This window comes from Penicillium arizonense (genome assembly GCF_001773325.1).
Source record: "Penicillium arizonense strain CBS 141311 chromosome Unknown PENARI_contig038, whole genome shotgun sequence".
Classification (NCBI taxonomy): Eukaryota; Fungi; Ascomycota; class Eurotiomycetes; order Eurotiales; family Aspergillaceae; genus Penicillium; species Penicillium arizonense.
In genome coordinates this window covers 109,889-122,694 of record NW_019173315.1, presented here as the reverse complement: position 1 = coordinate 122,694, position 12,806 = coordinate 109,889, and the positions used below count along the sequence as shown (strand labels likewise).

General features: G+C 50.4%; 8 protein-coding genes across 8 annotated transcripts; 4 read left to right on the top strand and 4 right to left on the bottom strand.

Annotated features, from left to right (window-relative positions):
- Positions 1-238: 238 nt before the first annotated feature.
- On the bottom strand, positions 239-1,064 carry PENARI_c038G05457 (ADP-ribosylation factor family protein; the record flags this gene model as incomplete). The annotated part of the gene is made up of 2 exons (XM_022636979.1): positions 239-960; positions 1,016-1,064. The coding sequence occupies 2 exons, from the start codon at positions 1,062-1,064 to the stop codon at positions 239-241; spliced, it is 771 nt and encodes a 256-aa protein (XP_022483187.1).
- Positions 1,065-1,650: 586 nt separating this feature from the next.
- PENARI_c038G10051 (uncharacterized protein) lies at positions 1,651-3,649 on the top strand (the record flags this gene model as incomplete). The annotated part of the gene is made up of 4 exons (XM_022637002.1): positions 1,651-1,675; positions 1,772-3,319; positions 3,411-3,462; positions 3,520-3,649. The coding sequence occupies 4 exons, from the start codon at positions 1,651-1,653 to the stop codon at positions 3,647-3,649; spliced, it is 1,755 nt and encodes a 584-aa protein (XP_022483148.1).
- Positions 3,650-5,145: 1,496 nt separating this feature from the next.
- PENARI_c038G06119 (cyanamide hydratase) lies at positions 5,146-5,964 on the top strand (the record flags this gene model as incomplete). The annotated part of the gene is made up of 2 exons (XM_022636981.1): positions 5,146-5,677; positions 5,759-5,964. 2 exons carry the CDS (start codon positions 5,146-5,148, stop codon positions 5,962-5,964), a joined length of 738 nt encoding a protein of 245 aa, XP_022483145.1.
- Positions 5,965-6,342: 378 nt separating this feature from the next.
- On the top strand, positions 6,343-7,053 carry PENARI_c038G11559 (chitin deacetylase CDA4; the record flags this gene model as incomplete). Its single annotated transcript, XM_022637007.1, has 1 exon — positions 6,343-7,053. The coding sequence occupies one exon, from the start codon at positions 6,343-6,345 to the stop codon at positions 7,051-7,053; it is 711 nt and encodes a 236-aa protein (XP_022483143.1).
- A 75-nt stretch (positions 7,054-7,128) lies between these two features.
- PENARI_c038G07249 (mRNA splicing protein PRP18) lies at positions 7,129-8,275 on the bottom strand (the record flags this gene model as incomplete). Its single annotated transcript, XM_022636986.1, has 2 exons — positions 7,129-7,321; positions 7,374-8,275. 2 exons carry the CDS (start codon positions 8,273-8,275, stop codon positions 7,129-7,131), a joined length of 1,095 nt encoding a protein of 364 aa, XP_022483163.1.
- A 316-nt stretch (positions 8,276-8,591) lies between these two features.
- PENARI_c038G12246 (SAP18 family protein) lies at positions 8,592-9,419 on the top strand (the record flags this gene model as incomplete). The annotated part of the gene is made up of 1 exon (XM_022637010.1): positions 8,592-9,419. The coding sequence occupies one exon, from the start codon at positions 8,592-8,594 to the stop codon at positions 9,417-9,419; it is 828 nt and encodes a 275-aa protein (XP_022483133.1).
- Positions 9,420-9,931: 512 nt separating this feature from the next.
- Positions 9,932-10,435, bottom strand: PENARI_c038G03366 (uncharacterized protein; the record flags this gene model as incomplete). Its single annotated transcript, XM_022636966.1, has 4 exons — positions 9,932-9,985; positions 10,062-10,177; positions 10,332-10,367; positions 10,417-10,435. The coding sequence occupies 4 exons, from the start codon at positions 10,433-10,435 to the stop codon at positions 9,932-9,934; spliced, it is 225 nt and encodes a 74-aa protein (XP_022483147.1).
- A 343-nt stretch (positions 10,436-10,778) lies between these two features.
- PENARI_c038G12434 (glutathione S-transferase) lies at positions 10,779-11,677 on the bottom strand (the record flags this gene model as incomplete). The annotated part of the gene is made up of 3 exons (XM_022637011.1): positions 10,779-11,134; positions 11,208-11,593; positions 11,640-11,677. 3 exons carry the CDS (start codon positions 11,675-11,677, stop codon positions 10,779-10,781), a joined length of 780 nt encoding a protein of 259 aa, XP_022483165.1.
- Between the last annotated feature and the right edge of the window lie 1,129 nt (positions 11,678-12,806).

The window sequence follows — 12,806 nt, the reverse complement described above, 5'->3', positions numbered from 1 at the left end:
ACTGAAACTCAGAAATCACCCCTGAACATATAACGACGTGTATCGTTGTTGTTTCACCAAGACTAGGCCTACAGGTCTATTCGGAATGTTAGCACGATATGACAGATCTCTGGATATTGAAGAAATCTCATTGGTATATTAACAGAAAATGTAATCATTAACAAACGCCATAATGCATCTTATATGCTCCGCTGGACATAAATGCGCGGGAGTAGGAGCCCAATCTCCTAGTCAAGAATCAACGCATCACCGGAGGCCGACCCTCCTTGTTCCATTTGACACGACTTTGCACCCACTCAACAGCAGCCTGGACGCCCGATCCGAGTAACGCGCTGACCGGCAGTACGCGACTATCACGGACGCCGCCTCCTGTCTCTCCCTCAAACACCTTGCGGACCAGGCCTTCCTTGATGCGAACCACTTCGACACAGTCTTCGCGATCTTGTTTGTTTGCTAGCACTAGGATGGGAACGCCCGCGACGTCTGCATTTTGTAGGACCGATTCGAGTACCTGCCGGCATTCATCCAGGCGTCCGAACTCGCTGCTGGCCGCGTTGATTCCGACATTCTGTTCTGAAAAGGCTTCTGCACTTGTGCTTCCCCGTGTATTATTGCGCGCTGGCCCGGCCACCGAGCTTGCGCGCCGAGATGATGATAGCAGTCGTGTAATATCGGGGTCCTGTCCAACGTCGGCACTGTCGACCACGAAGATGATCGCGTGGCAACTACTGTAATAGCTCTGCCATAGACCGCGCATCGAGATCTGACCACCGACATCCCAAATCTTCAAGTTCATGTCCGGTAAAGGTATTGTTGAGACATTTTGGCCGACGGTGGGGACGGTCTTTCCGGGGTTAGGCGCGGGGGCGCCATCGGAACGGGGTTGATAGAGCGCTTTGATCTGGGACAGAAGAGTTGTTTTGCCGGCGTTGTCTAGGCCAAGTAGCAAGACGGAGTATTCTATTCAAGTCGAGAGATCAGTCGCGAGTCTTGGGATGGTAGTTGCAGGTCCTACCCTCTTTGCTTGTGGCGTATAAGTACAGCGACTTGGCCAGATGGTACATGGTCGCGGTCCCCAGAGCTCAAGACCAGCAATTCACACAAAATCGAAGAACACCGCAGATCATGACAATCGCAACTCGAAGCTGCGAGGCTCACCCGCGGTCCAGCCTCATCCGCATTAGGAAAGTAGGGCTTAGGGCTGAATCCGGGAAACTGGGGCGATATCAACGACGCATCAACTTTGACAAGTCAAGCATTGGAGGTCTCTCAGAGCTCAAACGAGTTCATCAAAGCCATTGAGCTATCGACCTACTCCTGATATTGCATTCACGGCCCGGAGACCACCTCTTCGAGTCTCATCGCAATAGGCGCCTGTTTCCGGCGAATGAAGAATGAGGAGACATCTCCCCCACATCGTGTTTTGTCAGCCTGATTATTGATCGCCGGTGGAGATTGGGGACTTCCTACTACTTCCTATCTCCTCCTACTTCACTTTCTTCTTTCTAATGGCAGGTTCTTCATGGCCTTGCCGTTCGTACAATCTCCGGCGTGACAACCTTGTGCTTTGAAGCCTCGGAACCACTTCTCTGTCGCATGTCTGACCCAATATGCCCCGCGCCGGATCGATTGTCTGATGCAAAGGCGCCAATGGAGACTGACACTGTCATTGTCGGTATGTTGAACCTCTTTTTCTTCGGCTTGTCTCTTCGTCCCCTCTACCCTGCGGTATCGGAGGACTGCTCTCCGAGCTCGTATTGACAGCTTCCAGGCAATGGGCCGTCGGCCATGATCCTTTCCTATATCCTTCATGGTCATATTCCTTTCTACTCGTCTGACCCTCCACATCCCGATCACCTCTTAGACGCCAAATTGAAAGCCGCGCCGGACCTTTTGGATGCCGACGTCAATTCCCTTACTGCACATTTTGACGCCTCGCGCCTATCATATTCAACACAGGCGCTCCCCATCAATGTGTTATTAGACACGCTTGTACGGCCAAGCGTAGATGTGGATGAACCAGGCTGTATCTCCAATGTCGAGTGGCGCTCTCAACCTGAAAAGGCCGTGCCGCACCTGGTTTTTGGGAAACCGCCAAGCCCGGGTGGTCAGTGGACAGAAGACCCTTTGGGTGCCAGTTGGGACATCCAAACCTTGAGTTATGCGGCAATGCTGTCTTTGCCCGGCTACTCATTTTCCGATCATCATAGGAAGACAACAGGTCAGGAGCTGCCTGCATATACGAGGCCCACTAGACGCGAGATTGCGGAGTACTTTGCAACATATCCGCAGGCTGCCCTGATCGATGATTCTTTTCGATGTGGAGAAGAGCTGAAAGATATCTCCCGCACCGCCGATGGATTCTACATTCGATCTCATAATATTAAGTGCAAACGACTTGTCCTGGCAAGTGGCATATTCTCGGAAATCCTTCCACCAGAGCCGCTGCTACGACCCATCTTACAAACCAAATCTACACCTTCCATCCCGCTTCTCGTCGTTGGATCGGGCTTCTCCGCCGCGGACTCGATTATCTCCGCTTTCCCAGACCAAAAAATCTTGCACGTATTCAAGTGGTCTCCTCATGATCGCCCATCTCCTCTTCGGGGCTGCCACCAGCAAGCCTACCCCGAGTACGCTGGTGTCTACCGTCTTATGAAAAAAGCCGCACTTGCAGCCGAAAACGCAGGCAAAGGCCAGCGACCCAAATACCGGCGCGCCACCTCGACCCCATTCCTCGAAAGTCGCAAATGGGAAGAATTATACGAAGGTGTCCCCAACGTTGAAATCACGAACGTGGACATTCACGATGACCTGGCTACGGTCACATTCCGCCGCCGGGACGGATCTGTATTTTCTCGATCTGTGCGCGGCCTTGTCTATGCTGCCGGTCGTCGAGGTACGCTGGATTATCTTGATCCCAAGCTCCACTGTGAAGTGCTGGGGCAAAGCGATCAAGATCCAGTAGTGACCGGTCAGACACTCCGCGCAAAAGCCATTGAGGATCTCGAGGTTACTCCCGGTGTTTATATCATCGGGAGTCTAACCGGAGATTCTCTGGTACGCTTCTCTTACGGCGGCTGTGTCTACGCCGCTGGGCATCTTATGGAAGGTGAGCGGGACACACGCAGCGTCTGTAGCAGTGTCGTCTCGACTACCAAACTGCACGGCTCCTCACTTTCTGTTATGAACGGCATGGACGGCCATCTTGTCTATCCGACCGGCGATGCCTCGGAACTGACCCGCGAAGACACATTCAGTAAGATGTCCACGGTCACCGATCAGCCTGCTGTACGTGGCTGGTGGAAAACACTGACACGTATGTGGAATGACATCTTACGATAAGTCATTTGGCAACGTTGTTTTATGTTTATATGTAAATCTATGACTACAAATACATTCATCTAGAGCTTTGTCCGAAAAGCTGCTATTAAGCAGCTACACAGGTACACCTAACATCATGTAAGTCTCGTTTTAAGCCTCATTTTCGGACACCGACGGACATCAGGCACCCTATAGTGGTGAAGTAGTCACCGATCAGATCGTGAACAATACATGCAGTCTGCCCACTGCCCACTGCCGTCGAACAAACGGAAACGACGGTGTCGAACTTGATGATCTGTCCTTGCATTCGGGAGTTGCGTCTTGAAGTGAAGGCGACAATACCTATTGAGCATGGCTTGCCACAATGCATCAACATAGATGTGAAGTCGAAACATACAAGTGACATCTTTGTACTACATTAGATTGACACCTCAATCCCACTGTTTGAAGGGACCAAGTCCAGTTACAAGTCTGCATATACGTACTTTATGCATACTTTAGGCCCACCAAGTCCCAACGCTAACACCTCACACTATTATCCCCGCGGAAATACCCACTATCTTTGCTGAAGATTCTGCTGATCCGGTCGAATATAATATGTAATAATACTTTCAAATCCCGAAAGATGTTTGTGATTTGCCAATCCGCCCAGGAAGCATTTTCCCCTCAGCCATTCGGTGGCATAAGTGAGTCATGATCAGATTCTTATAGTTCCAGATGTACATGCTTACCAATTCTACAAAATTCCCTGACAAATCCATACTTCTACCAATTTGTACTGACATAGCCTTCCTCTGAGCTGCCGCCGCTTTTAGGATCTCAGAGTTGGTGTATATGAGTTTGGAGCAGGGCTTATCCCCGAGCCCCAGGGTAATACTTTCTGTCGGGCCCCGAAACCATAAGCGATACCGGTATCAACTCTCTTCCCAAGTAGGCTCACGGAACACCATTCTGATAAATATGAGATAGATATCAACGATAGACATGCCTCAGGGGATAAAGTGATGGACAAACTCGATGATGATAATGAATCATGTATTGCTGTAGCATATCGGACGCTCTCATTGTCCGAATTCATTCGATCTGACTGTCGAAAGGAGGCAATCAACCAAATTATACTGCTTCGCAAGATATATCCATCTGCAGAAAAATATCCAAGGGATATTGCATTTCGCACGACTCGATCCGCTACTGAAACAGTGTGCCGGTTATTGAATTGCACCGGCTCCTACATGCGAGATTCTTCCATGCTTCTAGTTATTAGTGGAGTGCTTATAAGAATCTTGATCTTCTATGAGGCGGCCCTTTGCAAGTCACAAATTGGAAGAGTACCTGCAGATACGCGGGATGGCGAATGCTCATCTTTGCAGCATTCGGACAGCAACCATGGCATCTCTACAGTGCTATAGCTATCTAAGAGTAGAGGGTCCATATAAGTCGTTCTGGTGAATATTCCGCTAGTCATTCGAAATCTCAATCTCCCTCGCGCCACCGAGACGAAGATGAAGACCCAGCTGCTTCGTTGCGAGTTGCAGACATTATTTCGGGTATGCCAGGCCTTCGAGCGAGTACAGAATGCCGAAATGGCTGAATACGATCCTAAGCAAATACTATATAAAGTAGGCAATCTGCCGCGGATATTGAGTGTGCTGTGTACGGAATGACTACATTGTGACGAAGGGTTACTCGGCAAAAAGCGGCAAGAGATGTAGACCTAAAAGGGAAACGGATTTGTAAGAAATGCAAGTATAAATACCGATGACTTGGAGACTCGTGTCCTCTGTAGAATTTCTCAGCTTTTCCAAAGATCCAGCATTGACCATGTGTGTTACCGAAGCAAACTACGGCTTTACAGCTGTGCCATCATCGGCCACTGCCCTTCTCGCAACTGACCCTCCGAAGATACCAGCACCCTTCACCCCAGTATCCCAAAGCCCAATTCCATCTACGCCCCTCGCCCAGCGCATCGACGTGTATGCAAAGGCGCATCTCCCAGAACCAACATACAACCACTGCCTGCGGGTATATCACTATGGGCTCGCTATAAGGCAATATCGATTCCCGGAGTGGACTTTCTCGGATGAAACATACTTCCTGGCTTGCTTGCTTCACGATATCGGAACCACGAAGGAAAATATGATAGCTACTAAGATGAGCTTCGAGTTCTATGGCGGCTTTATTGCTTTGGACGTTTTGCAAAACTTGGGAGCTTCTGCCACAGCTAGTTCAGCAGCTGCCGCCCCGAGAGATCAAGCAGAGAGTGTGGCGGAGGCCATCATACGGCATCAGGACTTTCACGAGAAAGGCAATATCACGGCTTTGGGTCAGTTGCTTCAGTTGGCAACAATGTTTGGTATGTCCAGGCATAATGATTCCTCATTTAAAATAATGCCGTCTCGAGAGATTAACAATAAACTTACTTGTTTCCTTGCAGATAATATCGGGGCCTGGGCAGATCTGGTTCATCCGTCAACCATTGAGGATGTCTGCAAGCACTTTCCTCGTCTTAAGTGGAGCCATTGCTTCGCTAGTACTATTCGCGAGGAAAACAGTCTGAAGCCTTGGGCCCATACCACAGTGCTGGGAGAAGAGTCTCCAGCTAGGGTGATGGGTAACAAACTCATGGCGCCGTATGAATGAGTGATCCTGAAAGCCGAGATGAAAATTTTGCAGTTGCTCTAGACACGAAGAGAGAGGAATCAAGTGCCAATTATCAAAAGCAATGGGGAGAATAAGTTACGACAGGGGTCATAAATGTGTATATATTGCCAACGAAGTATTGCCATTCTCTACACAAAAGCTTCGAAGCGAGTTTACCTTTTTATGCATTGTTTTCCCCTTTTTTTCGCCTCTTTTTTGCCCATTTTCGAGTGCCTCGGGCTAATCATCTACATTGTATAAAAGTGTGGATGTGAAAGACCTTATGGCCTATGACTGTAGCAATGATCTCTCACGAGCAGAAAATGCGCATCTCCCGTAACGCGCGGACCTGACCAACATCATTTCTACGAAACCAACATGCTCGCCATCCTCAGCACATTTTGTCTCCTAATACCACTATATTGCATATATAAACCACCGAATATCCTCATCCGCTACTGTCAACGTCGGTGGCCCGACGTGCTCTTCCACGTCCCAACAGACAAAAAAGTGGTCGCGCTCACCATTGACGACGCGCCCTCCACACACACAACTGAAATACTTCGTCTATTGCAGTTGCACAACGCAGCAGCGACCTTTTTCCTGATTGGATCCCAGATTCCGGAATATGAACATAACCTGGTTGATCTGGTCCGGGCTGGCAATAAACTGGCCAACCATGCTATGTATGATGAGCCGTCGCGTGCACTGAGTGACGACATGTTAAGGGAGCAAATCCGTACAGTGCATGCCCGGATTCAAGAGGCATATGTTGCAGCAGGGAGCCAGACAGAGCCAGAGAACTGGCTCTTTCGTCCTGGCTCGGGGTTCTTCAGCTCTCGGATGAGAATAGTTGTGAAGGAACTAGGCTATCGCTTAGTCCTTGGGGATGTGTATCCGCATGACCCGCAGGTTCCATATTGGAAGTTGAATGCCAGTCATATTCTGAGCATGGTTAAGCCGGGGAGTATTATCATCTGCCATGATGGGCGCAGGTGGACGGTGCCGATGCTACAGAAGGTTTTGCCTGAGCTGAGCCGCAGGGGGTATACTATTGTCACAGTCTCTGACTTGTTGACCAATTCATAGATTGCGGGCTATAAAATGTACATGTTTTCGTCTTTGAACGCTATGGGTATATTCACACAAGACACCGTTTTGACCTTAGCCCATAATCTGCAACAGATCCTCAGGGGGCCAGCGTACTTGCGCAAAGCTCAGACAGCGCTTAATACTTTGTAAGTATTTGCGAGTGATCTCATCACTCAGGATGTGTGCTTGTTGATCGCTCTGGTGCAGCTTCTCTCGAGCAGATCGCTCGTGAATACCAACCATAGTCACACCGATGGGCCACGCTCTGTAGTCAAGTTAGCTTAAATTCCGATATTGAAAACATGTAATAGACGTACGCTTTTCCAATACTGACTCGCAAGTACGCATCGTTTGCATCGACGTATCGCCGCTGCTGCGCCTTGTGCACGATCTCGACAATCGGTTCCAGCAATCCATCTTCCAGGTCTGATTTCTCAAAGAGGCGGAACAGCGGCGTCATGTTCTCACGGGATTGGATCATAGCATTGTATGCTTGCTTTCCCTGGAAACTCTGCCGCACGGTGACATCCCGCTTTGCCAGAGCCAATTCCCATTCTGACAAAACCATGTTGAAGTATGAGCCCAACTGCCGGAAAAGGAAGAGTCGGTTCTCTTGGTCCTTGGGAATCTTTGCCGGAATGATCATCTGTGCACCAGAGACAGGCTCCAACGTTGTAGGGATAGGCCCATCCGTGATCTTCTGCTTGGGGATGTCTGCCCGTTGGACCAGGCGGCGGTATCGTCGAAGTCGAGCTTTATAGTCCTCCCCGAACAATCGTGCAGGTGCGTCCATTGCCCGTAGTTTTTCAATAAGCTCGTCCTCCTCGATATCTTCCTCCTCAGGGACATCCTCTGGCTTGTCCTCAGGCAAGTCGGGTAGACCGAGTCTCCGCCGCCGTTCACGCTCTTTGGCCAGCTCTTCCTCCTCTCTTCTCGCCTTTGACTCCTCTGCTAGGCGTCGCTTTTTGTCCTCTCGTTCGCGTTTTCGGTCCGCTTCTTCCTCCTCAAGCTTGCGCTTATTCGCTATGCGCTCTTCTCGCTCGCGCGCTAACCGCTCCTGCTCTTGCTTGTAGGCCTCAACACGCGCGGCTTCGACATCTCCTCGGCGCATGTATTTCTTCGTTGGTTGTGTCGAGCTTTTGTCGGTCTCTTTGCCGGAGGATTTCTCGGGGCTCTTGGCCTTAGAGATCTCCTTCGACATGAGCGCGGCGAAATCCATGGTGGCGGGGCTGTCGCACAGCGAGTTTCGTAATAAGCTATAACTGTACGAGGGTAGTGAGGTATGTAAAAGAATAAATGGTTATCGTCGAAGTGTAGTTGCGATGGTGTGGAGTGGAGGAAAAGAATGTTGAGCGTCAGAACTCGCAGCTCCGACGCATTTCGGCTTCCTCCATCTTCCTCCATTCAAACCCCCTCAATACCCTAACTTTCCTCTCCAACCTTCGTTTGAGCTTCAATTCATTCAAATCTCACAGATTTTCCTCACTTGACTCTCTCTCTCTCTTTTCTTAACTTACACCTTTCACCCTGCCAGCATGCCCGGTCCATCGCGCGAGGGCCTCAAACCCTCGATCGATCGCGAAACCACCACGCCCTTTCATCTCAAGCTCTTCTACCGCGTCAACACATTTCACTCCCTCGCCGACTTCAGCATTCCCTCACCACATCGCCGAGGAGGCCCAGGCAGCGGTCCCAATGCCATTCGCGGAACATCACCTCCAGCTGCAGCACCTCTCCCACCCCATCTAGAAATCTACACCTGGCAATCATGCACACTACGCGAGCTTTCACTGTGCCTCACCTCAGCTCTGCCCTCCCTCCTTCCTGATCCACCTGTCGGAACTAGACTCTGTTTCCGACTTATTTACCCCGACGCGCGCGGCGCAGCAATTATGGGTCCGGATGCGCGTGGACGATACTTGAGCAGGGATCTGGGGAGCGTGATTGTCGCGCCGAGGGATAGTCCTTTCCGCGCCGAGGGCGACGAGGAAGAAAAACAAGAGACTCGGCCCCGCGCAGGCCCGCTTCGGTTCCAGGGCTCAGAGGCCGACAAGCCTCTACAGGATGCTCGGTTTATTGTCGGAGACTACGTGGAATGCGCCATTCTTCCACCGCTCGAAGATGGATCTGTTGCGCCGGCACTTCGTGGCGCGTCAGGACCGCCCCCCGGACCTGGCGGAGGTGGAGGTATGCGCGCGTTCCGTGACAATGGATTTGGCGGACGTGGCCGTGGTGGTCCTCGTGGTGGTCCTCGTGGTGGTGATCGTGGGCCTCCTAACATGCCACACGGTGACTGGAACCGCGGAGAGCGATTGCCAGATGGTGGCCGAGGCGGAGGTCGTCGTGGATGGGCACCCTATTAGGAAGCTCTGATGAATGAAAACGGAGGAAGAAAGGACAAAAGAGAATTACCAAAGGGCGATAAATACCCATGTGAAGTGTACGAATAGGCAGCATAGGACGAATGGAACCATAGGGTTACGATTTGCCAGTTTTGTACCAAGAGCCCAAGAGCTCGCGAAAGGTAACTGCTACGTAGGCATTAAGTTGAAGGTCGATTGATCGTGCTCCTTTCGTAACACACCTCGATTGACCCTCTGGGTCCCACGGAGTCCGTTAGATCCATCGCTAGCAGGATCAATTCCCCTGGTTAAGGACCAAAGTTAACAAAACATAAAGAAAATCCATGCGATATATGCTTGTAGTAGAGTACACGGCCCACGGAGCAGACACCGGCACAGACACGAGTCGACAAAATCGATACAAAATCCCCAATTCCTGTCTACCACGCCATATCACTTCGGGTCGCGGCACGGTCCGGGGAGCGGATTTGAAAAGGAACAATAATTCAAGTTTTCGATTGATCGCTAGCTGTTTACCACTCTTGGATGGTGTCACCCCTGCGCTTGCCACGGAATTCGTATTTGCCCTGTATGTCGTCAGCATGTGTTCCTTCACAGATCTGGGACAACAATCGCAACCCAGCAAAATGATTCAATGCATACCTCAGTCTTGTAGGCAATGTAAGTGAGAACACCGGGGATTAGACCCATGTAGACGAAGGAAAGCCATGCGTGGCGCGGGGTCCATTTCCAGTACTTGTAGCGGTTGGCGTTGAGTTCTGTAGAGTGAGTCAGTCACTGTGTCATGGTTGGGTTTTCGGTATCGTTCTGTGCAGGGGTCGTGGTATTCAAATAGACAAACACATCCTTGCTGGGTGTAACGCGCAATATCCGTTCGAGATGGGTCTGGGGAGATGGGGTTGGGGGATGTACCGTAGTATTTCTGGAGGGCCGGGTCAAGGACCAGAGCTGGACAATGAATTAGCACTTGAGGTCATCATTCTGGGACAATACTCACACTTGCTAGGACCGGCCATGGTTGCGGGGAGCTTTGGATCGTAGACACAGAATCGGCAAGTCGAGCATCGCCGGAGTTGAAGTTGAAGGTCACGTGTTGAGTTTGGCTGATGTAATCATATTTTTTGGTTCACACATTTACAAAGCACAGGTAGTATGATGCTTGAATTAACTTATAGAAATCAATTGAAATGATCTGCTACATCTCATGTGTTTCCATATTCAATGTCAATCATGTCATTATATCTGCCGTTGCGGCTCTGTTGCATATCTGACTCTGTCCAACCATATTTCGTGCATATCACATATCACATCAACGGAGTATTACAAGTCTGAGAGTATAATGTACAATCCGTTCCCTCTTCACATAGAAGCAGAGAACTTTCCGTCAATCTCCTCAATCTTCTTGACGGCACGCTTGTACCCCTCGGCTTCCTCCAGCCGTTTGGCGTATGCAGCGAAAAGAGGGTACTTGTCGCGGTTCTTTTTGTCCTTCAACATGCGGCCACTGACTGCGATCACCGCAAAACTCATGAGGATATCAGCGGCGGTCAGTTCCTTTCCGCAGATGAAAGGACCACCGTCGGGAGCAGTGCGCAGCTGCTCCTCGACGAACGCCAGGTTGCCCTCGACATTGCGGGTGAGGAACTGGTTCTCCACCTGCGAGGCAACAATGCTGGTGATGGGGCGAACAAAGAACGGAGGAGCATTCCGAATGGCTATTTGCAAATGTCAGTCGATCTCATTCAAATCGAGGGCGTAGCGGTTATAAGCGGAAGGCGAGCCACTTACAATCGTTAACCAGAGACATCACCAAGAAAGGCATCAGACTGCCCTCCACGTAATGCATGAAGTAGCGATAGCGCATCCAATTTTCGGTCTCTCCACCAACTTGGCCTTCACGGCCGGCCAAGTACCGTTGCGGAACTAGCGTCGGTCGCACGGCACCGAAGTGGTCGACGAGATATTCCATAATTGCGCCAGACTCGGCCAGCACCAGAGGTTTTGTGGCGCCCGGTGCCTCGATGGTGATCAGAGGCGATTTACCAAGTGGATGAACCTCCTTCAACTCCGCCGGAGCGAGCTTGTCGGCGCGGCGTTTGAAAGTCTTGAGCTCATATTTCAGCTGCAGCTCTTCCAGAAGCCAGAGAATGCGGTGACTTCGAGATTGCTCGAGCCTGTGCGCGTTAATAAGATTCTTAAACAGCTTTCAGAGCCACCTACCAGTACAGAGTAATCTTGCAGCCTTGGTTGTTGTCCATGATGTGTTGATGAAGCAAAGTTTAGAACTGGCAAGCTTGTCCAGGTTATCAGCGCCGGCAAATGATGTCAGGGCCGAGGTACACGATGGATGAGGTTAAATAGCCGATCTGCGGTTCATGTGAACTCGGTTGGGAGTCAACTATTCTGGGAGCTCTTGATGGGTTCGCTCATTGGTTATTGCTTTTCTACGCGTTCGTGAGGCTTAGGGTTCCCTTTTGATTACATGTATATGGACATTTATGTTACACACTGTGGCACGCTCCCAGGTTTAGGGCCCACCGCCCCCACCAACTTTAGGCACCCGGGCCGGGACCCGGGGGTGGCCATGCCTAAACAATCTCCGATTTTGGTGGATGTTAAAACGCCCAGGCTAGATAGGCGTGTCTCTTGTACCTCTCGAATCGATCGCCCAAATTAACGGCGAAATCAAATCATACTTCGATGCCGACTACAATAGCGGACTAGAAGCCTTCGCGAAGCAAATAAAGACCGTTTGTGGACTTGCTAGCAAATCGCCGACTGCAGTGAGATCTATTCTGCAGAACCCGAAGGTGAAGGTTGTTGTCGATTATGTGCTCAGCGTTATAGCGGAATGCTCGTGGGGAGATGCACATAACAAGTGCGTGTCGTCTCCGCTGTTGAGTTCTTTCTTTATGGTTCGTGAGGGTCCTGGTAGTCCTCGACAGGGTTTGCATCATGATGATCAGGATCATCATGTAACACTTACGCATGGAGACCCGAAGGAGACTACCAAGCCAGGTTGTTTTGTTGCCACTAAGTGGTAGAGGCTGGGAAGGTGATGGTATTCTATAGCCTCTAAAGTGACAAAGGAGAATGGTGCTACTGCGATTGTTCTCAATTCCCATGTCTGGGATGATGGACGCAAGCCCGCTGTCGAGGAATTGGCCTATTGGGAGATGGACGTTGGAGGAGCCTCTTGATTCTTGGAAATCGATGTCTCGGTGCAGGAGCTAATGTGACTGCCGACTCTTTCCGAAGTGTTGTAGTCACTTTGTTCTGTAAAGGCGTTAGTTTAGATCAGCGGCCTGATGATCATCGAACTTCAAAAATATCGCAAGTTCAAGGGAATGAACTGAGAGCACGGATTATGGGATCTGGCTCCGGTTG